Source organism: Mangifera indica, chromosome 8 (assembly GCF_011075055.1).
Source record: "Mangifera indica cultivar Alphonso chromosome 8, CATAS_Mindica_2.1, whole genome shotgun sequence".
Taxonomy (NCBI): domain Eukaryota; kingdom Viridiplantae; phylum Streptophyta; class Magnoliopsida; order Sapindales; family Anacardiaceae; genus Mangifera; species Mangifera indica.
This window is the reverse complement of record NC_058144.1, coordinates 1033914-1059298: the sequence shown is the minus strand read 5'-3', so window position 1 is coordinate 1059298 and position 25385 is coordinate 1033914. Positions and strand designations below refer to the sequence as shown.

The 25385-nt window shown below is 34.4% G+C and overlaps 3 protein-coding genes across 9 annotated transcripts; 1 reads left to right on the top strand and 2 right to left on the bottom strand.

The window, feature by feature from the left end:
* The first annotated feature begins 1233 nt into the window (after nt 1–1233).
* LOC123223592 (pentatricopeptide repeat-containing protein At2g03880, mitochondrial) lies at nt 1234–4522 on the top strand. The gene has a single exon (XM_044646828.1). It carries the CDS (start codon nt 1603–1605, stop codon nt 4030–4032), a length of 2430 nt encoding a protein of 809 aa, XP_044502763.1. The 5' UTR covers nt 1234–1602; the 3' UTR covers nt 4033–4522.
* A 131-nt stretch (nt 4523–4653) lies between these two features.
* LOC123223593 (shaggy-related protein kinase theta-like) lies at nt 4654–9515 on the bottom strand. 2 transcript variants are annotated; one of them, XM_044646829.1, is made up of 13 exons: nt 9211–9515; nt 7819–8067; nt 7599–7694; nt 7055–7114; nt 6678–6950; nt 6461–6535; nt 6143–6199; nt 5911–6051; nt 5757–5807; nt 5571–5666; nt 5400–5483; nt 5153–5255; nt 4654–5066 (listed from the first exon to the last, which is right to left on the bottom strand). In XM_044646829.1, exons 1-13 carry the CDS (start codon nt 9271–9273, stop codon nt 5005–5007), a joined length of 1410 nt encoding a protein of 469 aa, XP_044502764.1. In that variant the 5' UTR covers nt 9274–9515; the 3' UTR covers nt 4654–5004. The 2 variants fall into 2 exon arrangements, with proteins under 2 accessions (XP_044502764.1, XP_044502765.1); XM_044646830.1 differs by having other exon boundaries at nt 7599–7691; nt 9211–9513.
* A 7548-nt stretch (nt 9516–17063) lies between these two features.
* LOC123224210 (homeobox-leucine zipper protein ANTHOCYANINLESS 2-like) lies at nt 17064–22611 on the bottom strand. 6 transcript variants are annotated; one of them, XM_044647809.1, is made up of 10 exons: nt 22385–22610; nt 21813–22045; nt 21496–21713; nt 21282–21399; nt 20510–21199; nt 20328–20429; nt 20034–20246; nt 18779–18953; nt 18312–18682; nt 17064–17910 (listed from the first exon to the last, which is right to left on the bottom strand). In XM_044647809.1, exons 2-10 carry the CDS (start codon nt 21963–21965, stop codon nt 17509–17511), a joined length of 2442 nt encoding a protein of 813 aa, XP_044503744.1. In that variant the 5' UTR covers nt 21966–22045; nt 22385–22610; the 3' UTR covers nt 17064–17508. The 6 variants fall into 6 exon arrangements, 5 of the variants coding, with proteins under 5 accessions (XP_044503744.1, XP_044503747.1, XP_044503748.1 ...); XR_006503909.1 differs by having other exon boundaries at nt 17064–17383; nt 17418–17910; nt 21813–22610; XM_044647812.1 differs by having other exon boundaries at nt 21496–21710; nt 21813–22611.
* Between the last annotated feature and the right edge of the window lie 2774 nt (nt 22612–25385).

Genomic DNA, 25385 nt, shown 5'->3' with positions numbered 1-25385 from the left:
CCCTTTTCGGGATTGCCATACCCTTTCAGTAATTCCCGCACCCTTTCTCGCACTCTTTCAGTTTGCCGCACTCTTTCATAAACATACGCACCCTGCCGCACCATTTTAGTATTTCCCGCACCCTTTCAGAAAATGCCGCACCCTTTCAGTAATTCCCGCACCCTTTCAGAAAATGCCGCACCCTTTTAGTAATTCCCGCACCCTTTCAGAAACTGCCGCACCCTTTAAGAAATTACCATACTTTTTTGTCAATTGCCGCACCATTTCAGAAACTTTTCAGAAATTAACATACTCTTTCAGTAATTCCCGCACCATTTCGGCAATTCTCGCACCCTTTTATAAACGGCCGCACCCTTTCAATAATTCCCGCACCCTTTTGACACTTCCCGCACCCTTTCAGAAATTGCCATACTTTTTTTGTCAATTGCCGCACCATTTCAGAAACTACCGCACCCTTTCAGAAATTAACATACCCTTTCGGTAATTTTCGCACCCTTTTAGAAACTGCTGCACCCTTTCAGAAATTGCCGTACCCTTTCAGCCATTGCCGCACCCTTTCAGCAATTGCCGCTGCACCTTTTCCGCAATTTTCACACCTTCCACGCACCCTTTCACGGTTTGCCGCACCCTTTGATGGTTTGCCGCACCCCTTTCCAAATTATCCACCATTTCCGCACCCTTTCTCAAATTTTCGCTAAGTTTCTGCACCCCTTTCCAAATTAACGACCATTTCCGCACCCTTTCTCAATTTTTCCCAAGGTTTCAAAGCACCCCTTTCTTTGTTTCCTGCATCTCTTCAGCGCAATCTGTTTGAAAATAAAACGCACAAGGTATCGTTTTAAATATATCTATTATCTTTTATATATAAAAATCAATTATTTTATAAAAATAAAATTTCATCTATTTTTCATTACAGGTAATTTAAAGAAAAACGTATTATTTTTTATATATCCATTATTTTTTATATATAAGAATAAAATAATTTATAAATATTGATCTCTTTTTTAATTTATAAATTTTATTTATTTCAGATAATTTAATATTAATGATTTTATTGAAAAGTAATGAATTAATCGGCGGAACGTAAGCGTTGCGTTTGAAAAATCAGAAGAAGGGTATTTTTGGAATGAAACAGTTGGTTTGCTTAAAAAGGTAAAACGGAGTAATTATTGCCGAAAAAGGTTTAGACGGAGATGCAGGTGCCTATTTTAATTAATATCCCCGACACGGGCCACTTGTGGCGGAGTATATAGCTTATGGTACATGAGTAAGTAACCTTAAAAAAAAAAAAAAAATCGGATAATGGTGGACAGTGTGAAGGGGGTGACTAAGGTGGCAGGAGGGTTTATAGTCAATAACAAAATACCAAAACATAATTTTAAATTTTGTAAACAAAAGTACGGCAACAAATAAGTACCCGATTGGAAATGATGCCAAAAATCGACACCTTTATTTGAATGGACCCGACTAAGTTTCCGCCAAGTTGCTTCGAACCAAGGCCTGAAGTCACCTCTCTGACACACAAGGACCCAGGTTTTTGGATGATAGTACTCTCCTTGATTGTGAATTTATGTTCTTAACCCGCTAGAAAAAGTGGCGGTTATGTTCAAATTCAATTTCAAATTTCTAAATTTGTCTTGCTACTCTCGAAACAAGCTCTTTGAATTAGTTCGTTACGTCCATAATGCTGTAAGTATCACTCAGTCTACGTTTGAATTGAACCGGGTATTGAATGATTTATCTAAATCGGGTCGAATAGATGAAGCAAGAGACCTGTTTGACAAAATGTCCGATAGAGATGAATTTACCTGGAACACGATGATTTCTGGTTATGCCAATTCAGGAAGATTAGATGACGCTAAAATTCTATTTAATGAGATCCCATTAAAGAAATCCATCACATGGTCTTCTCTCATATCTGGGTATTGTCAATGCGGATGTGATATTGAAGCATTTGAGTTGTTTTGGAAAATGCTGATTGAGGGACAAAAACCTAGCCAGTACACCATGGGTAGCATTCTTAGGTTGTGCTCTTTAAAGGGTTTGCTTCAGAGAGGAGAACAGATTCATGGGTATGTTTTAAAGACTTGTTTTGATTCTGATGTTTTTGTTGTTACTGGTCTTGTTGACATGTATGCAAAGTGCAAGCGCATTTTGGAAGCCGAATATATCTTTAAAATGATGCCTGATGAGAAGAATCATGTGACCTGGACTACCATGGTAACTGGATATTCTCAAAACGGTTACGGGTTTAGAGCAATTGAGTGTTTCCGAGACATGAAAGCTGAAGGTGTTGAGTGTAATCAATACACTTTCCCTGGTATATTGACGGCATGTGCAGCTGTTTCAGCCTATGATTTTGGAGAACAGGTGCATGGTTGTATAGTTAGGAGTGGTTTTGGAGCCAACATTTTTGTTCAAAGTGCATTGGTTGATATGTATGCTAAATGCAGGGATTTGAATAGTGCAAGGAAGTTGTTAGTGAGTATGGAGGTTGATGATGTGGTTTCTTGGAACTCCATGATAGTTGGGTGTGTGAAGCATGGGTACAAAGAGGAAGCTCTGTCTTTGTTCAAGAAAATGCATGCAAGAGAAATGAAGATAGATGATTTTACTTTCCCTTCTGTTTTAAACTGTTTTGCTTCCAATATGGATAAGAAAAATGCAGTCTCTGTCCATGGTTTAATCGTGAAAACTGGATTTGAGGATTACAAGCTGGTGAAAAATGCACTCCTTGACATGTATGCTAAGTTGAGACGACTAGATTGTGCAGTTATGTTGTTTAACCATATGCAAGACAAGGATGTAATCTCCTGGACCTCCTTGGTTACAGGATATGCACACAATGGCTATTATGAAGAAGCCCTTAAATTTTTCCGTGACATGAAGATCACAGGTATATGTCCTGATGAAATTATTCTTGCCAGCATTTTGAGTTCCAGTGGAGAACTGACAGTTTTGGAATTTGGGAAACAAGTTCATGCAACCCTTCTGAAATCTGGCCTTGGATCTTCTCTATCTGTGGATAATTCCCTTGTGATGATGTATGCTAAGTGTGGATGCATAGAAGATGCTAATCGTGTTTTTGAATCTATGAGATCTCGGGATGTAATTACCTGGACAGCTCTAATAGTTGGTTATGCACAAAATGGAAAAGGAAAGGATTCCTTAAAATTTTATCATCAGATGCTTGCTAGTGGCATAAAGCCAGACTTCGTCACTTTTATTGGCTTACTATTTGCTTGCAGCCATGCTGGTCTAGAGGAAAATGCCCGGCAATATTTTGAATCAATGGAAAAGGTTTATCATATCAAACCAGGTCCTGAACACTATGCATGTATTATTGATCTCTTGGGACGCTCCGGTAAACTCAATGAAGCCAAGGAATTACTTGAGCAGATGGTTGTAGAACCGGATGCAACTGTATGGAAGGCACTCTTATCTGCATGTAGAGTACATGGGAACTTGGAATTGGGAGAGAGAGCAGCCAGAAAACTGTGTCAGTTAGAACCCATGAAAGCATTCCCATATATTCTGTTATCTAATATGTATTCTGCAGCAGGTAAATGGGAAGATGCTGCGAAAATTCGGAAGTTAATGAAATCAAGGGGGATAGCTAAGGAACCTGGCTGTAGTTGGGTTGAAATGAACAGCCAAGTGCACATATTCACATCGGAAGACAGAGAGCATCCGATGACCGCTCAGATTTATTCCAAGATTGATGAGATCATGATATTGATCAAGGAAGTTGGTTATGTACCAGACATGAATTTTGCACTTCATGATATGGATAAAGAGAACAAGGAGCTTGGTTTGGCATATCACAGTGAAAAATTGGCCATTGCTTTTGCACTTCTGACGGTACCTAAGGGAGCACCTATTCGAATATTCAAGAATCTCCGGGTTTGTGGAGACTGCCACACTGCAATGAAATGCATTTCAGGAGTATATCTCAGGCACATTATCCTGAGGGATTCTAACCGTTTTCATCATTTCAAAGGAGGAAAATGTTCGTGTGGAGACTACTGGTAGAAATTAAATCTTCATCAGCAATATGTTAGTTTCTGTTCAAGGGGCACGAAATCAGAGGCTGGATCAATGGCTGTCAGGGATGGGTTCAAACTTAATCGTGGTTGAATCCAAAATAATTAGTTTAAGCCCACCACTATTCAAGCGCGCCTCACTCAATTGGTTGTTCTGTTTGCCAGAGAAGCCTTTGAAAAGTTATTGGCGCATACGAAGAAAGTGGTACCAAATGAAGAATATTGGGAAAGAAAAAAAAGAATAAAATCACTAAAAGAGATAAATTTGTCTGCAATTTTTCGTCGACTTAACTTGATCTCAGCTGAAAGCATCCCTGCTAGAGTTCAACTTATTCTAATCAAACATCAAACCAGCTCAGATTGTCAATGGTTTCTCAGTTTTTTTTTTTTTCAAAAATAGCGGCGTTTGAACATTCTTTCTGTTATTTATTTGTGGCCCACTTTATTAATAAATAGTTGAAAATATCTTCAATGGTCAATCTGGGTTCTTTCATTTCATTTGACGGGGCAGAGCACATTAGAAATTGGCAAATACCCGATAAAAGATCTAGGAAATCTGAATCCTCTGTAACAAAAAGAAACAGAGCGTAGAAATTTATACACAGCATGACGCCCTAATTCATCTATTTGATAAATTGATCTCCGTAATGAACACTGGTAAAACTTACATATGACAAAGATAACAATTTTGTAGATAAATTTCTTTCACAACTTCAGCAAATCACAATGTTATAAATAAATTGTCAAACCTCCTTGCCGTTTAATCACATTCCATCTACAATACAATTGTGTCTGCAGATCCGATTGAATCCCTGAGTAGCCTCCCAGCCAGCCATAAAGCGATTAAAGAATATAGATGATGTAACACCCAGACCACGCCAGGATGAGATGGTTTGTGGCAACTACACATCCAAAAACTGATTAACATTGCCTACAGGTGTAACTGAACTTGAATACTGTTTTATTTTCTGAGATGCTCCGGAATGAGTCGCTGTTGCAGTTCAGTAGATGCACCGGCCAATTCTGTAGGGCAGATGGATAATTGGTATGAGCAGTAACAGAGAGGAAATCCTAAAACATATTGTGAATATCGGAAAATATCATATTACCTTGTGCCGTGAAGTTGAAAAGAGGAGGTAGAGGTCGCCCATTAGGTAGGCATGCATTTGGGTCTCTCAAATCATCAAAGAAGGGATGTGCACATGCCTCCAACTGAGCCAAGCCATATGAAACATTAGTTTAACTTCTCAAATAAGCATCCAATAACTCACACAAACTGCTATGAGCATAAGCAATATTTTGTGGTCTAAAATGATGAATTTATTAACTTAATTTAAAAAATATGTAAATACTTACAGCAGTACAACGTAGGTTTGGTGAATATTGCAGCAAGCGTGACACAAGATCCACTGCTTCAGGGGGCATTCGCTTATGAAATATCTGAAAATAATCAATACAATACAGAAGATCAAAATATAATATATACGAGGAAGACAGAAGATAAATTATCTTGGTATGTTGACACACCTTGTGCCATGGATGAGCTTTGATCTGGGGAAATTTAAATTCAGTGTAGTTGGGATTCATGCACTTAATTTCTTCTCTGGTTGGTGTCCCCAAAATCTGATACAAAAGAGCCAAGAGAAGGGAAAATGAGAAAGATGAAAAAGCAAACTAGAACGATAGAAATAGGAAATATCTCTGATAGAACACCTTAATAATTTCCACCAGCTGATCAACTCCACTCTCCCCAGGAAACAGTGGCTGCACATGATGAAGTCAACATCAGAACATGCTAGAGCCATTCAACAAATACTAGACAATACTTCACTTCTTTGATATCTTTAGTATACAAGCATACACCAACCTGTCCAAGAAGAAGCTCAGCCAAGACACAACCGACGGACCATATATCAATAGCAGTGGTGTATTCTGTAGCCCCAAATATAAGTTCTGGGGCCCTATAATATCTTGAGCATATGTATGATATGTTGGGTTCACCTGGCACCTAAAGACATGAGAGTGAAACTCATAAGCTTACATGCATTATTATAGTACCACCAAATTTTAACATGAAAAAAAAAATTAAATAAACATACCAACATCTTTGCACTCCCGAAATCACAAATCTTTAGCTGGTGAGTGTGGGGATTCACCTGCAAAGAATATTACAATCAAAATATTTTTTGACAATGCATTAAGTAACAAAAATAACTAAGTCTATTAGTGTTTATTCAAAAGAGAATCAATTAATTAGTTTGTGATGAACAGAAAAGATGTGAGATGATCAATTAATTAATTCCAAAAATAGCGTATAAATTAAATCAACTTAAGGGACTGTTGTAGAGGGCATTATGGATCATAATTGTTCTTTAATATCACAATCTGCAAGCAAAAATAATGCAGGAAAATCTTACCAGTAAATTCTGTGGCTTAATATCACGATGGCACACTCCAACAACATGGTGCAAATAATTCAAACCACGACATATCTACAAAAAGAAAGTATAGTTCGTCATAACTTGTGCAGGTACAAGCAAAACAGAAGTTACCGGTTAATAATCCACAATAATAAACAAAAGAATCTCAGAACTAAGAATATATACACAAAGTAGGCACAGTTTCAAGGTTTACCTGGTATGTATACAGCTGCACATAAATGATGGGCACATGTTGGTTCATTCTGCTATAATGCTTTGAAACACGGTAGACGGTTTCAGATATATACTCTAAGACAAGATTAAGGTACAGCTGATCTTTTTCAGTAGTTGAAAGGAAACAGTGCTTCAGTTGAACAACATTAGGGTGGTCAAGTACGCGCATAATCTGGAGTTCCCTATTTTTGTATCTTTTATCCTGCAGCACCTTCTTTATTGCAACTGAATCTCCTGTTTCCAGACACTTAGCCTGCAGTATAAATACAAAACATAATAAGGAAGAAATTTGACAAAAGCAGTGAGCTCAAGTCCCAATCAAAAAATATGTTTAATTATTACAAAAGTTCCATTCACCTGAAAGACAACACCAAAGGAACCAGTGCCAACAACACGCTCTGCCATAAAAGAGATTGTCTGGGAGCCAAGAATTAAGAGCTTGTCAGAATCCTTGTTCACATTTCAAACATTCAAATAAAATAGCAATAAAAAGCAACCAAAATGTAGACTAATTTACAGAGAAGGCTTCTTAAACAATTAAAGGAAAGGCGTTCGAAGTATAGTGCTTTCAGAATTTCATATAGATCATAACTATCTTTCTATCATCAGTAAACACATCATCTCTGTGCATACTAAACTGCTTTGTATTGCAATTGGAGAGTTATCAATATATTTTAAGTAAAATTAATTTGACATCACTAATCAATCAATTCCCCTCTTCTTGGGGAGAAAACCAAAGCAACAGCAGCTCCAATCAATGATAAGCCAATAAGTGAAGAATACATTTTTACAATATGAACAACCCAAACACAATTTAAGATAAAAAAGGACAAGTTAAAAACACATGCAATGAACAGGCCACCTAAAAATCCAGTACTAAACCATTAAGAGTCCAAATCACCTGCTTTGGTTGTCCATTTCGACCACCCACTGTCGTAGCAATTATCTGACCAGCTTCTGTTCCTTTACCATTCACAACAGATGGTTCCATATCCTGCTGTAAGTCAAAAACAGTAATTAGAAATTAAGAAATGCCACAACAATATCATCAACTTTTAGATTCATAAGAAGATTTTAACAAGCATTCCTTAAGAACCCTCAATATATGGTCGCCCCATTACCTTATCATCATGGTTGGCATTTCTGTCATCTCTAATTCTCATCTCATGCATTTCCTTAGGTAACTGATCATAGCCCGATCTTTCTGTTCTAGCAACTGCAGAGATATTGGATGTACTGGCATGAGGCTCCAGAGATGTAGAAGCCATATGCTGCTCTAGACTGGTGGAACTTCTCTCAACCATATTTTTTCTCCCATCCCCCTCCGTTTCTTTATCAACCTTTGCCCTCTTTATGCCAGAATCCCCACCCTGTATGATAAGATTGAAACGAATCCAGTAGACATTAAGATATAAAATTTGAAACCAACCATATATCCATAGTACTGAACTTCTACTTTACAAGCTGTAACAGTATAATATGCACGATCAAAATAAATAAGGCATAAACAATGCATGACCATATACGGAGATTATAACAATCAAAAATTTTGTGAGTTGAGAGACTATACTTAATTTAACCTCAAGCAACTGGAAGCGAGTAACTCTGTTATGCTATCGACTCAACTAAATAATTCATAATTTTGTAATTTAAAAGATTGTTTCAAGCAGATGCTTGAAAATCTAAACAAGGATAAGCATTAAAATATTATTTTGTAAACGCAAACAGAAACAACAGCATGGCATCTATAAAAAGGCATATTCTTGTAGCTTCAAGGTGGCACCTTGATCAATACCTCATTACTAGCCTCAAAGGAAAAATTGAACTGTCATAGAAAATTAAAATGTGATTTTCTGCGATATAGCAGTATCATTCTTATATGCAAATAAATGATAATAAAACATAGTCCGCATCATGAAAAGATGCAGCAACTTAGATGAATGACTTATTTCCCTTAATTTCTTTTTCATTTCTCCATCTTGAAGTTAAATCATGATACAGATGGCCTCATCTGTGATTATAAAAGGAAAACAAGTTAAAAATAAACTAGCCATTCTTAGTAAAGAACCACTAATGCTGATCTTGACCCATCACCAACCGCAACAACAATGCTCGTCCGATAAGCCAACGGCTAAATTACATCTTATCATCAACTACCCTCAAACACTATTAATCTAATTTTAAAATATCACGAGTACTATTGTTCAATAAATAATACAGCGTCATAACACAACAACGAAAATTCTATTCTCACACAACAAAGAACTTCAATATTCTACGATATTTCACCATACCCCAGCTAAATCATCACAAGATTCCAACCAAACACAAGAACAAATAATATTTTCAAAATATTAGCAAGCTGATTCGGAAACCAGCAGTACATCCCAGCCAACAATTATTTTTTTTAAAATGTATTAAAAATCAAAACACGATCAACACAGAGCTGAAGATCCAAAACCAACCTCAAAGAACGCAAAAAAATTAAAAAAGTATATAATTAAAAAACTCACAGGATCGGAAGAGATAGAAGTACGACCAGAAGCAATGCTCTTCAGCCGACGCATCACATTCATGATTTCTTTGTACAAACCCTAATATCTTCCCCTTCCTTCAATGAAAATAAAATTTTCGAAAATTTAGAAAAAAAAGAAATCGATTCACAAGAAGAGAGAGAAACAATCGAATTTCTCTCTCTTCCTCCGAGTACAAAAGAAAATTGTAGAGCAAAATCAACCAGAGAATAGCAAAGACAGACAAAAATCCCTCACCTCTCCCTCCTCCCAGTCCCTCTCCCCCTTCCTCTCCCTATACCTTACTTTCTAAATTTTCTCGCGACCTTTTTTAAAATCTCTCTCTAAAAAAGCCTCCAGGTGTCCTTTTGTTTTGATTTTTCGTGGTCAAAGCTCGAGCAAAACCAATCATTCCATCCTTATTTTTTGTACTTCAGTCAAACATGGATTTTCGACCGTTCATTGGTCATTATTATTTGTCGGACGGTGAGGATTTCTGATTTTTTTAGCAGTTCGAGGGGCTAGGTTAGGTTGTTTTACCAAATTAACCTTATAATATTCAGTATTTACAGAAAAGGGTTGCGAAAGGAATATCCTGGAATTCTTTGACCAGTCAATTATGTTTCTGTTGGCGGTTATGATAATCAACCATTTATGGTAATCATCAATGTTTTAAAATTAGATGGTTGATTAGATTAATTATTTTATTAATTTATAATTTAATTAGTTTAATTAAAAATTAATTGATTTAATTTATTATCATATTATAATAAATAAATTTTATTTAAAAATATATAAAAAATAATATTAATTAAGATATTTATATTTATAAATATTAAAATATATTTTTTAAAGAATAATAATTATTCATTTAATTTTAATAAAATAATTAAAATGAAAAAAATCATAATCTCATGATATAAAAAAATTATAAATTATTATCTATAAAATATATTTTAATGAATATGAAATATTTTTTTATTTTATTTTTTTATAAATTTTTAAAAATTTATTTAATTTAATAAAAAATAATCAAATTATTTAAAAATAATATAATTAAATCTAATTTTAATTAATTAATTAATTTAATTTAAATTCAATCAATAAATAAATAATTTTTTATACTAATTACATTAAACTTAAAATTAATTTTTAATTTAATCGATGATTACTCTGGTTGAATTTTAAAGTCATTGGTAATCATAATATCATCAAAAAGAATAATTTTCAGAATCTTATACGTACACAGGATCAGATTTGGATAGGGTCCAATACTCCAATCCATTCGCATAAGAAACTCAACGGGTTTTGCAGTCGGTCAAAAAAAGCTGTGGGTTAAATTATAATGTTTATTTAACCATCATGAAGTTGGCTAAATCGGAGAAAGAAATTCAACTCAGCCGACAACGAACGTGTGCCAAATACTACCATACCAACATTCTATTATAATTAGATGCTGTTTTAATATTTATTTAATATATCATTAATTTAATTATTAAGTATGTTAATAAAGACTCTTATTAGTCATTAAATAAGTTAATATCCTATTCGAAACATAATTGTTAAAAATACATTTCAAGTATGTTTTATTTAAGATAATCGTTATACCATCGTAAATATATTCAAAATGATCAATGATTTAAAGACGATCGTTTTTAGTGCTTTTTCAATGTCTTGAAAGAAGTTTTAGGTACAAAAAAAACTCACTTTAATATCCACAATTAAATAATAAAATTATTGATAAATTCTAAACGGTTTTAAACACAATTTTAAGTTTTTAGTTAGGTTTTGGATAATTTTCAATTTGATATAAGAGTTATTGACAATTTTTAAGGTATTTAGTTAGGTTCAAAGTTGTGGAAAAGGATCATTAACAAGTTCTAAAAGTTGTCGAGGGTCCAATAATGAATTATAAGGTTGCTAAAAGTTTGTTAACGAATTTTAAAATTGTTAAAAAGATTGTTTAAGAGATTTAATATTATCAGATAGATTTACTGATCTCTTATAAATTGTCGTCAAAGAAGTCTAAACGTTATAATTAATTATTATCATATTTGAGACTATTGATATTGTCGATCAATTTTTTATTATTAATATGATAATAAATAATTTAAATTTAATAAAAATTAATGAAATTAGGGAAAAAGTGACGTATTCACTGACCTTTTTTGCTTAGGCAATAGCACTCCTCACAGTCTTTTGGCGTTTTCCGCCATTGACAAGTATGATTCGAATATGGAAGCATTGTATCATGACAAAACTTATAAACCATGAAGATAGTACTATACATTTCAAATGGGGCATAGGCAAATGGCTGTACAACTACATGGACCACATTGGGCTTTCTTTTGCAGCTCATGTGTATGATTGGGCCAACATCGCCTACCCTGATTGTGATGGCCCAGAAGCAACACAAGAAATTTAAGACCTCTCGTAATAAATTGGTGGATTGGGCCAATTTCTTATGGCTAAAGTTTAAAGTTGTTGTTAAGAAGAAAAACCCATGTTGCAAAATGAATGTGCACATCGTGTAGAGAAAAAGTAAGCACTTTCACATCTTGATTTGGATCAAGAAAAGCACAAGAATCAAGCAGTCGATCCAAGAATCATAAAACTTTAAGCAGAGAAAGGTTTAAATTTCTATCACAATGGTGTAATCTGACCAACGGTAAAAGCACCATAGCCCAAAACAAGAAGACAAACATATGATGTATCTTAGCGTAACATCAGAAGGTATGTGTCATTCATTCACTAGGTGATTGACATTATCCTCATTAAAAACACTACAATAAAAAGATGACATCATTATTTTTTATTTTCTGAAATTAAGAAAAATTAATCGAAATAATGAGTCAGATTACAATTAACCTTCCACTCTCAATGAACCTTATATATCACATTTCTCTTCCTTTACTTGTTGGCCTCTTCAATTACTAAATACTTAAAAAAATTTGCTCTTTAACTGACCTCCAACAGATATCTCACTCTGGAATTCTAAACTTTTTTTTTTCTCCGAATGATGGATTGGACATCTTCCAATTTAGGGTCATTGAACATAAGTCATAACAGGATAATCAAGACATTGATACTTCACTCACAGTGTACTTACTCACTCTCAAATGTCATTGCTTTATCCCTCATCAAAACCCTACCTTACAACATCACAATCTTATTTGTCATCTCCCCAGTCATCTTGATTAGAGAGGGTGGCTACGACTACAAGAGAAACGAGAGGTGGTGCAACGATCCTAAGCCACAATTTGGCCAAAAAATTGTCTCTACCAAAGATAATGCAACCTAAAGGAGTTGAATCAATGCATCAAGAGTCAAGTTTAGTACAAAAGAAGGTGAAACAAAGGGAGAAGTCTATAAAGAAATAATTAATGAAGATCGTATCGAGTGATAGTTGTAGAAAAAGAGAGGAGGTAGCAAAACTCAACCCTAGCAATCTCATCCCTTGCAATTATATGCACTTTTAAGCACACAATCTGAAGGTACTTCTTAGTCTATCTTAGTGGAGGTAATGACAATAATGACAAAGAAGAGGAAAAGAAAGAAAACGTTATTTATGGGGTAAAGATATTTTTAGGCAAAATACCCAATCATCCCGAAGAAGAGAAAGAAAAATGGTTGTATTAACTATTAAGTATAGCAATATTATGTATACATAGTTTTAATACATAATTTAGATATACAGATGATGTGTCATTATATAATTGGATGTTATTTTCATCTTTAATTCAAGATTATTCAATTACATAATAATAAATAATTTATCTACCTAAATTATGTATCAAAAATATATTTACGTAGTTTTAATATTTACATATTGTTTTAATGTTTTTGTAAATTGTCATAAAGTTGGGCAAGTATGCACATTTCATGGTCATGGCGGCAACAATCAAGGCATTAAATGTCAAATATACATACATAAATATCTATCTTTCATACTGACCTTGTATAAGGGGTTTCCCGATCAGAAAACACCTTGAAGCCCTGCTTCAACCGCAAGTCTTCATTTCTTCCCACAATCTCAGGAAATTTATGCAAGTTGAATCGGGAAGCCAACCAGTCTTAACCATTGATTAAAAAATGATAAATTATTCTTATGGGTATACTTATTTTCAATGTCAATGATTTGGTATTCATTTTGTTGAGGCAATGCTCATAGCTTTGCAGGACAGTCTAGGTCAAAATCTGCGGTTTATATAGCTGAAATATGAGTACATACTTAGCTGGAGATTGACTTCTCATCCCAGACAATTGAACATTCAATTTTATGTAAAAGTGATAGACTGATAATAATAATATCAATAACCACCAGCTGGGTTGAGTTTGGTTTGCTTGAACTGGTATATAAGAAAAAGTTTGAGTCATAGAAGAAGAATGGTTATAACGAAAAAAAGAATCGCCTACAAAGCATGTTTTGATTTGGCCATACTAATAAAACGTCAATCTTGAGTTTGACAAGCTAATCATTCTCTAATTTAAACTTGATTTGTTCAAATCGAATACAGACTTTACTCGAATTCAATTCTAATGCCAAAAATTGACTAAACTTTTCAGTTACTATAAAATTATTGTTTGTTCGATGACCTGATAGCTAGAATAGATCATTAACATTCTTCATTATTAGTTAGAAAACGTTTTTTCATGCCAACCATCTTATTAATAACAAATCGGTCAAATCTCTTCTCTATCACCATTTACTTTCTGTCGTGGTTCCATTTTAGCCACACAGAGTCGTCCTATAGGTATTTAACATAGATGACTAGTTGATCCATTATTGAAAGCTTTAGTTGTACTCGAACTCAACTCACAGGGGCATACTCAAACTACAACTTACTAATCTACTTTAATCCTTTGTCGCGTGAGATGAAAACAAGATATTTTATTCGATGAAAAATCAAAATATAAAGAGAGACAAAGGAGATGTGCGTTAGAAACAAAATTACAAAGGAAATGGAGATAACTAAATTCGATTTAAGCTCGTTTTCATTAATAAATCAAATTTGAGTCAATCCAAACATTTAAATTCATATTGATTGACTTACATTGAATTAAAAGTTAACAGCTCAAATCTCAATTTACCGATATCTAACTAATTTTTTTATTTATCTATAGTTGGGTTTTATTTAGGTTCAATCTAGAACTAACCTAATTTTAGAAATGGTCTTCAAGGATAAATGGCAAATAATTTGGTGAAAAGTGGGAGGATGAATATAGAAGTAGATCTTGTTGATAGGGTTTGAAAGTTAGAGTGTTACTGGTGAGAATGGAGCCCAAATGCATGTGAACCTGATAGGTAGGGATGAAGCAAGCACACACAGATTTGGCCTCATCTATGACTAATAAAGAAGAAGATGAAGAAAAAGAATTAACAGGACCAGAAACAATGTTTTTATTCGCATAAAACCCAACTGCCATTCCTTCTTTCGGATAGCATTTCACTTTCTTGACTTTAATGCCTTTCGTTTGTATGTCCAGAAATCTGTGATCCTCACGTGCATGGGAGACTCGAAAACAAAGCCTCACTCGTGTCCCACTTGCACCATTCTGTGATTTTTGCTTACAAATGGTCTGGGTTATCACTTTGGCACTCATTTTTCACACTTCTCGTAGCTAATCCATAACTGGAATTGAAAGATTTTGCATGTTAAATATATTTGCAGTTGTGGGTTGCTGGCCGGCAAGTTTCCTCAAAATAACATGTCATATATACTTATCTTAAGGTTCTACTTATGCTACGGAATAGAAAGGCTGCCTGGTTTTAACTTTAAGTCGGTCATAGAAAATATTAAATTTCCTCTTGTAGTTTTGACTTGGTCTCAAGAGTTTTTTCTTGTGAAGCCTTTTGACAATTAGGGTATTAGAGTTAGATTCAATCAAAGTTAAACTTGAAGATTAATTTGAGATCGCGTTGAAGTTTAAATTTAATTAAAAAATAATTTAATTTTAGATTTGATTTAAACTGATTTAAATTTAAATATTTAAATTAATTCAAATTCAATGAAAAAAATTTAATATTGGCTCAAACAACTCTTGTTCAATAGGAATTGGTATTTGAATTGGAATAATTGAGATCAAATTCAACCTTATGGGCATTTATTTATCCAAATTTTTTTCTTTATTTAATTTCAACCAATGCAGTGTTTTATCTCTGATAACACATTAATTAGGTCAATTGTTCATTATCATCCCTCAAACTAGGTCAAAACTGAGTTTACACACCCCCAAGGGAGTGAGGATAATGAAATCTCTTCTTACTTGGCTCTCCGCAGATGATCGGAGTTAGAGGATTGCATGAATGAAAACCTTCCCTCAGAAGTTGGACTATTAATTACTTCTTAAAGCTCCACAAAATGCTATGATCTCTTCCACTCAAAATTACCACCACCACCACCACCGCCGGGCAGTCTTGTGATGATTGCAAATAACTAGGGAACAAACTAATTCCATCCCACAAGATAAAGATGCAGCAGGGAGCAGATGAAACCAAAATATTAATAATATATATCAACAGAAAAACTGGGTTACTGTCAGAGATTTTTACCAATCCTTCCAACAACGTGTCACGTTAGAATTGGTTGATACACAAAGCCAAATTCTTAGCATTAAATGAAAGCAATGTAACCCCCATTTGCTTCTGCCTTCTCATTTAATGCGCTCTTGAATCTAGTCTCGATAATTTCGATTCAAATTTAACGGTTTTTATCCTATTTAACCTTAACAGTGGGTAAGTGCAGAGATAAATTTTTTTTTTACAATTATGAATACAAATATATGTGTTTTGTCTCTTCTTTGATTTTATTTTTATTTTTTCATATTAATATATTTATTAAAAATATTAATATATTTTTATAATTTTAATTTATTTATTTTTTAAAATTTATTTAAATTTTTATTATACATAATAAAATAATTAATATATGATATTTATGATATGTAAAATAGTAAGTTGATTTTAATTTTATTTAATTTTATTATTTAATATATTTATATTATATTTAGATAATACGAAAAAAAGATTTTTTTCTATAAATACAAAGAAAACATTTTTTTCCTGAGAATAAAAATGGGATTAAAAAAAAATTTCTTTCTGAAAAAGAGATAGAGTATAAAGATCTTTTTTCTTTAAAAACAAACCAGAGAATTTGGGCTGCCGTATGTCCACTGATATAATTTTGTTATTTAATATATTTATATAGAATGATTATTTTTCATCAAGCACGCTTGGATGAAATTCAGGTTTGGGAAATTTATTTACATAAAAATTTTAATAAAATTTATTATATGAATTTGATGAAGAAACACAAAATATATATAATATCTTTAATAAAATTAAATAATTATAAATTTTTTATCCGCCTCTCAATAATTATAAAAATTATAAATTATAAAATTATTAACAAGATTAAAATCTTATGTTTGTTCATCACGATTACTCTTCTCTAATTGGGTCATCATCATCTTTTTTAACTCAAGTAACAATAATAAAATTATCTTTTTAAGGATTATAAATGCAATTGGATCACTCTCGTTGTTGTCATCTCATCATTAAAATTATAAAAAGTTGTTTATGGATTGGACTTTTGTTCATACTTGTTAACCCTACCTTGAGTGTTTCAACAATCAAGAAATGGAATAAAAAGGAAAAAAATAAAAAATAATTATTTATATTATTAAAGAATAAACTATATTAATTTTATTATATAATTATATAGGACAAAATGATACAAATAATTTTAACTATAAATTTAACTTTTAACTTTAACACACTTACTTACATGAAGATTTTGGATGTTAGAAAGTAAAAATTAGTTGGCTCCTTTTATCAAGGTTCGAATCAGAAATAGTAAAATAGCCATTCAGACATGATTATTTCAATAAATTCCATTACAAATGTCAAACAAAAATATAAAACGCCTCCAAAAATAACGATTAAATTAAATTAAATATCAGTAAACACTGTTTAAAACGGGAAATCTTTTTCTACCGACTTGAGCCAACTCAGGGTAAACCTGAGTCAATACCCGAACCACCACCCTTGCCTTGTGTTACGAACAGAGCATTTCCGACTTGTCGGTCGTTCCTACGCCTATCCTTACCACCATGCAAGGCGTTGTCTGCGCGAGGTTCGTTCTTGACTCAACACCCCCCCTCATCACAGACAGGCACACATACACACACACACACACACACACACACACACACACACACACACACATACGTACACACACCCAAGCTCTCTTCGTCACACATGTTAACAACTTAACCTAACTAAGTGACATCAACAAGCTAGCTTTCACATTGAAGAGCAGCCTTGATCTTCTGAACAGTGCAAGAGATTAGATTGTTCACAGTCTCCACCGACTCTACAGTTAGCTTAGCTGTAGGAAGACTGTTCACCAAGATCTGGAAAGCCACTGTTAATAATGACCCACTCACTCTTGGTGATCCACCGCCACCGCCATTGTTTCCGTTTGTGGGTCCATTACCCATGGACCCTCCGCGTGAACCTGGACCATCCGGAACAATGGCAAACCCAGAAGGAAGAAGAGCCACGTAAGCTGAATCACCACCGTTCATCACAACGTGCATGGCCGGTATGTCGACCGGTGCGTAGACCACAAGTGACCCAGCCGCGTCTATGCATGTCTCCTGCAGAATCAACATACTGCTCTGGTTCGCATTCATAGCCTGAATGAATAAAAAGACAATTTGTTAGCAGGAGAAATTTACGTTATTTGTCATTTTAACGCAGCTTTTTACAGCGTTCTGAGTCAAACCCTGTTGTGAAATAACTTTATACATCCATCAGAAACGACGAGGTCAGATCTATGAAGAAAGCTAGCAAGTGTCCTATATATTGACTTTTTAAAGCCTACCAAAACCTGCATCTGTACCTGCCATGAAACTGTCTTTATAGATACTGCCAAATTCAAAACTCTGTCCTTTCAAATTCACCTTTTTATCTCTACACGACAACCTATTGCGTTTTATTCAAGTCACTTTTTTGTCCACGATTAATCTTATCATTGGGACGAGATATATATACATATATATATATATATGGTATACAGAGAGAGAAGGTTATTTACGCTAGCTCGAAGGAGGGAGACGCAGTTGCCGTGGTCTTGTCCCTTGGCTATATGGGCCATTTCCTGCATGGGCCCGCCATTGGAGAGTATGTCCCACTCACTTCTAAGCCGTTCATCGCGTAGAAAATCAAAGAGTCTCTGAGGAGAGACAGGCAGCCAGACGGAAGTTGCAGCGCTTAAAACAATGCCCGGTGGCTCACCTGGATCATCGACGCTCTTTCTAGTCATAACTCTGACATCTTCATCCACATTACCAGCATTAAGCTTGTTCCATTTATGCACAGTTGAAGCACAAACTCCAGCACAAAAATTCTGAGTCATTCTCTGGGCTAGCTTCAGCATGCTTCGTCGACCACTTGCAGTTATCGCTGCTATACACATTATATTAACATGGTGGATAATCAATATTAAGTCTAATCTAAGAAAAAGAAAATCAAATTTCATTAGTATTGATGATTGCTGTAAACCTGTGTGATCCCTGGTGGAGACGGTGGAGGACATGAGAATTGCGAGGCATTCGCATTGCCTTTGAAGGGTAGCAACCCACCGTTGAGCACCGAACCCCATGCCTGAACTTATCAAGGATTTGTAAAGATGATGAACTTGGTTCTCATCATATTCAGCATGCTCAACCCATGTCACCTGCAATATAACATTTCGTTATAAAATAATATATATATATATACACACACACACATGCATTGCCAGATTATAAGCTGAAATTCAGTGCTCGATATTTGACTAGAATATTAAAACAAACTGGGATGGAAGACCTGTCAATTTTCTATATTAATTTGATTGGTGAAATTGACATATGATTTATGAATAATAATCTAGGAAGCAAAGCTCGTAAGTGGGTCAAGATTAGGTTCAATCCCGTCACAAAGTCCATGTGGGTATAATACATGCATAAAATATTGTTGTGATAAAGATATTCAAGATTTGAAGCAGCCTGGAGGGTTGCGTCGAGATATGTACTGATGTCTACTCAACAAGCTTAGCTACTCGGAAGAAAACAAAATAGCCAGTCTTGGAATTTGACTTGAAGGTCTCCCATAAAGTTAAAAAAGAAACACATCATGAGGCTGGAATCAAATCACACGATTGGAATAGAAACATCAAATGTGTAGTTTATTATAACAAAGTCTACAATTTCAAGGCATTAACAATATATGAAGGCACAAAAATTAGAGGCTTCTATTCATAAATAATTCTGAAACCTCCATTTCCAAGTGTCGGGGCCTAATATTTTAGTATTATCAAGCAAACCCAGTCGTTGAAACTTGAAATAGGAAATTAAAATATTGCATACACAAGAAGAAGAATCAAGAAGAATAAAATAACAGATTAGGAAGGTTCATATTCGTTGATAATCTTGATATATCTATTTATTATATATCGGGAAGCAAGCTGGGCAACTGACAGTGTAGGGATATAGTGAGTAATCACTAGACAAACAAAATTCTTAGATGCATGAGCTCTTATAGAAGATTGGGGATGCAATTTGGCCATGATTTTTTGACCCGGTTTGATGACTTTTTCCCCCAAAATTAAATGCTCTCAACTAGGCTCCAATGTTGCAGTTAGTTCAACAAACTTCATTTAATACTAAAGCAAAAGAAAGCCTAGTTGGAAAATTAAAGAACATTAAATGCATAGAAAACAAAATGATACCAGTAAATTACAAACCTGTAATTCCAATAGGTTCTGTAATTAATTTACCTTGGAGTAGCCATTGGGCATATCTTGTACAACACAACCAGAGGGAAGCCTCCTGCAGTTCAGAAATGGGGAAGCACCAGAAGACTCTCGGATGGAGTCAATTGATACATCAACCACAGCCCATACACCTTCTGCGTGCTGCTTGCAAAATCGGAGGAAATTCACCTCCCGAACCGGAACCAAAGGAGATAGAACTTGAAGCTCAGCATGCATCTAAGACCAAAATGGCAAATTTTCTAATTAATATACAGAGGAGACTGCAATAGAAAGATATATTATATAACCGTAACTTACCAACTGAAGTGCACCATTTCTAGTTCCTGCCATACCACTAGAAATTACATCAGTAGTAGAGGTTCTGGCAATCATACAAGGAAACATCTCCGCCCATCGGTTCTATCAAAATATAAACCAAACAAATTATAAGCCAGTTATAGAGCAGAAGTAGAAAATAAAAAAGGGGAAATTTTTCTTACTGGGTCCATCAAAGTCTCCACTAGTGCCAAGCTGTTAATGATTACCATGCCAGTCTCCCTGGATGATTCACTGACAAAACCATTAGGTTTCAAGCCAATGCAAGGAGTGAAAGTTCTCACGTATTCCTCCTGATTTAATACTACTCTTCCCCCTTCTAGGCTTCTCATCCAAAGCGGCTCATCAGTTTGTGCCATCTTAATCAATTCATCCATAGCAGCCAAAGCAAGCTCTAAAAACATTGATCTCTCAATCGATCTATCAAAACCTGTTACTACAGTAGCGGATCTGTTTGGAGGCATCACTGGCAAGGCACTTGAAATCCCACCTCCAAAATCAGGCCCTAATGGCAATGTTGTGGTCACGGTGCTTAATCCGCCAAAACCATTGCTGCCGACTCCAAGTTCTAAACTCGAGTTTGGCATGCCAGGAGCAATTGAAGTAGACAGCGAAGATATGGGACGCCCCAAAAATTTGCCTGCAAGTGCACAAACTCGATCCAACTCGTCCTTTAAACGAGCATTCTCGATCCTCAAGTGTTGTTCTTCTAGAGATATGTCACCGATTATTGCAGGACCACCACAGTTGGTGCAAATTGGATTTCTCATTGCATCTCTAATGGACATGTTTTCAGCTCGAAGCTTGTCGTTCTCTTGCCTAAGCAACGAGTTTTCATGACGTTCCAATTGAGTCTGATGCAGATAATCATAAAAATTAGAGTTTACCAGCTAAATCAAACCGAAAACGAAACCAGAACTTGATTCTTGTTTTTACCTTCATCTGAGTACGGCGATTTTGAAACCAGAACTTGACTTGCCTAGTCTCCAAACAAAGCCTTTTACTAAGCTCCAGTCTTTGTTTCTCATCGGGATGAGGACACTCCTTGAACAGACTAAACCAAAACAAAAAGACACCAAAAAATATCACAAAAAAGGAAAATCAATGAAAATATAACAGACCGCTAACGAAATGATGAAATGAATTTTACGCTTCAAGTTCTTGTATTTGCTGAGGAGTGTGTCGGTGATATCTCTTCTTTCTTGGAGGATTGTCGGCAGCGTCTTGATCATCACCAGAACCACCATCTATGTTATCGCTTCCAGATCTACTTTCACGCTCATCTTCTCTGCTCCTTCGGCCGACACCTATCTCAAAATGGTCACCCATTCTTCCCGAATCACCTTGATTATCTATATTCGGTTGCTGCTGGAACATCAAAAGAAGAAAAAAAGTCGATCAGTTTCCCAAAAAAAAAAAGAAAGCACAAACAAGCAACACAAAGTGAGAGAGATTAAGAGAGTATACAAGAGCGAGAGAGAGGCCTGGAGAGTTGAACATGGAGGATTTGGTGATAGGAGAATTTACAAGGCGAGGCTGAGCCAGTGCACTGGTGGGCATGTTGTTACTATATGGTATATTGCCACCAGAACTATTATCGAGAAAACCTCCAAAACTCATCAAAATAACTCTTCTATTTCTCTTTATGTATATTATCCCACCTCCTCAGATTTGCTTCTTCTTCTTCTTCTTCTTCTTATCTACAAATTTACAAATTCCAAACAAAGGTGTTCATCAAAATATGTATGTAATATATGAGGTGGGTTTGGACTTTGGACAGGAAACAATAAAAGGAAAAAGGAGAAAAAGCTAGAGAGGCACAGGAGACAGAAGGATTAAAACCAAATGTCTCCAACACTCCCCCTCCAGAAAGAAGAAATTTTGTTTGTGGAGAGAAAGAAAGAGAAAGAAAGCAAGCAAGCAAAAGCCTGTAAAATTGTTGTTAACTGCTTAGCTCTTCGTTCTCTATCCCTCTCTCTTTCTCTTTTTCTTAGGCTAAACCTTTCTCTTTGCTCCCTCTTAAAAGGTTTTCCCTCTACCTAGGTCTGCCGAACTCAACAAATAGGCTTCACAATCAGCTGCAGGTTCATATTGAATAAAATGGGAACCCTAGTATGGGCAAATGCTATCTTGTTCTCTGCATGCTTAACTTACTATATCCCTAGGACTTTGCCATTGGAATTAAAAAATAGAAAAGAAAGAAAACGAAAGACTTGCAGAGCGAAAAGAGAAAAGAGTATGAAAGAGAAACGCAAAACGAAACAAGAAAAGTGAAGAAGATAAAACGCAATATGTGGACTCTTCGAAGCCTTACAAATTTTCTTTTTTTTTTCTGATTTTTTTTGCTAAGTGAAGCCCTACAAATTCAGAGCACCAAAAAGGGTCGGTTGACTCTTCACTCTTCCTCTATCTCTCTCTTTCCATTGCGAAAAAGTCTGTGATGGACAGTAAAGTAAAATATCTATCTGAGCACTGTAAAAATGAAAGCAAGAAAAAAAGTTTCGAAGGCATAAAGTTGAAAGCTCAGATCCATCCATTACCACATCTCTTTCCAAAAACCAAACATTGGGATCTGTAATAACATCAAAAGATTTGATCATAGACAAAAACAAATCAGGGTTTTGGTCCGATAGTCTGCAGAAGTCAATGGCCTCAGTCTCTATAAGTGTGAAGTTAACAGTAAAGCAGGCGACAATGGGGCCAAACGCCAAACACGTTTGAGCGGCTTGGCAGAGGTTTTGCGTAGCTAAACGAACATACAGCCAAATTATATTTGAATATTCGGCTTAATTTCAAACTTCAGTAGCTCTTTTCATGGGGGAAATTACATCACTTTACATTTTTGACTCCATTGCCAACCCACGCCTAATGTTCTTACGAGATTTCACCCTTTACTAGTTTAGGGGTGAATTCGAGCGAAGCGTAGTAATCTCTTTCCAGTTTAACTTCCAAGTTACTGAAATTCATGAATAAGGCCTCCATGAAATTGATTGAAGGCCTTTTTAATTGTATAATCATAACAAAATTTATTAAATTATTATTAGTGATTTTATACATCTCACATCCTTATTAATTAAGTGGTCAACTTAATTACCATTTATTTTTATTGCATTAATTTTTAAGTCACCTTTTAAACTTCCATATGAATAATTACTGCCTTGCGTTTTAGTGCGTAGTAAACTGGTAAACTAAATGGCCAAATGACTTATTCCCACGCAATGTTTGGTAAAAATCTAAATTTTTATTTGTTAATTTTTGAAAATTAAATACTTATTATTTTTATTAAAATTTATTATTAAGATTAAGACTAAAAATATTATTTAACTTAAATTATTAAAAAAACTAAAAATTTATCATATTTTTCCTTGTAAGTTTAAAAATTAACAATTTTTTTAATAAAAAGTTTAAAATGTGACAATTTTTCTTTTAGGATTTCATTTTTCTTTCTTTTTCTTTCTCTGATAACTGTTTTTCAACCAATCTCTCATACCAACACACCCTCCAATCTATTAGGAGAAGATGAATCATTAGTTAACTAGAAGTCAGTCAATGATTTATCAATCAAAATCTATGTAACATACAAATTTGTGTATCATATAAATCTATGTCAATTAATCTATGTAGATTGATTGACACATAAATCAGTTGGACACAAATGTGATGATTTCTTGAGGTTGAACTGCGCTAATGATTCATCTGATATATATATATATATATATATATATATATATATATATATATATATATATATATATATATATATATATATATATAATTCTATTATAATTAAAAGGGAATAAGATAGTGTGGAAATGAAAACCGTCGTATTATCCTTAACTCTTCATTTTTTTTTTTATAATCGTATTAAAGAAGTGACAAATCACACATAAAGATGTCTAATTCAATTGATAGATTCGCACGTATTTGGTGTAGTTCTTGTCATAAATGTATCTTCTTGGATGCGATTGTACTAAAATCATACTTGGGTAAGTGAGAGTCTGATGAGAAACATATTGGCTAGTGTGATTTCCTTATAAATAATACATTTCTTCAACTTTGCGATCGCCTAAGTTGCCCTACCTGTGTTTTTTTTCAAATTTTAGGAAGAAGAAACGACAGTTATGACATTCTAACATCAATTTTTTCTTCTTTCAAAGGGAGATAGGTTGTTGGTGTGGGTTTGTAACGTAGGAAATAAGTGGGTGCTTTAAAAATGAAATCTTTGCCGACACTGTAATATATAAACTGGAAAATTTTTGAGAGACTGAAAGAAAGGGAAATTACAGAAGGAAATAGATGGAAACTTGAATGATTTAGTATAAATATAAGGAAATGAGTTATACGGATATATATATATATAAATATATATTAATACATGAATAACAGAGACTATAAAGAAGAGTAACAGAAAGAATGAAGGATATGGAGATGGTGGCGATTGTACTAATGGTTGTCGTTAAGTAGAAATTGTTTTAAAAATGTTAGAGACGATAAAAAAGATAAATTTGTAATTGTTAAGATCGAATTTGTTTGATTCAGGTTCATTCTTACTTACAATTATTACTAATGCATAAAACCCAAACCTGCCAAAAACTAGTAACAAGTTGGTAAAAAATATACAGAAATTGTTATTAAGGATAAAGAGATTGTTCAAACGTATAAATTAACCTTTCAATTGAGTTAAAGTATGAGCCTAAAAAAGGTTGACAATTAGGGCAAAAGAAGTATACTTAAATCTTCAAACTACATTCAACAAGCATTGAGAAAGCACAATGATTTGATGTAAAAGAGGTTTAAAAATGGCAAGTAAAAATGAGAAAAAGAGAGGGAAGAAGAAAGTGGAGGCGGTAGAAAGGTGATGTAATGATCAAACAGACCCACAACCCACATGGCCTTTCACTCTCAATATGGTTGTAATACAAAAGGGCCCTCCACCCCCCCAATCCCCACCTCCCTTTAACATTTTAATTCATTTGTCCTCCCAAAGGCAAAACCAAAGCAATTGAATATCTTCAAGTTTTCGAGTCTAGAAAGTTTATC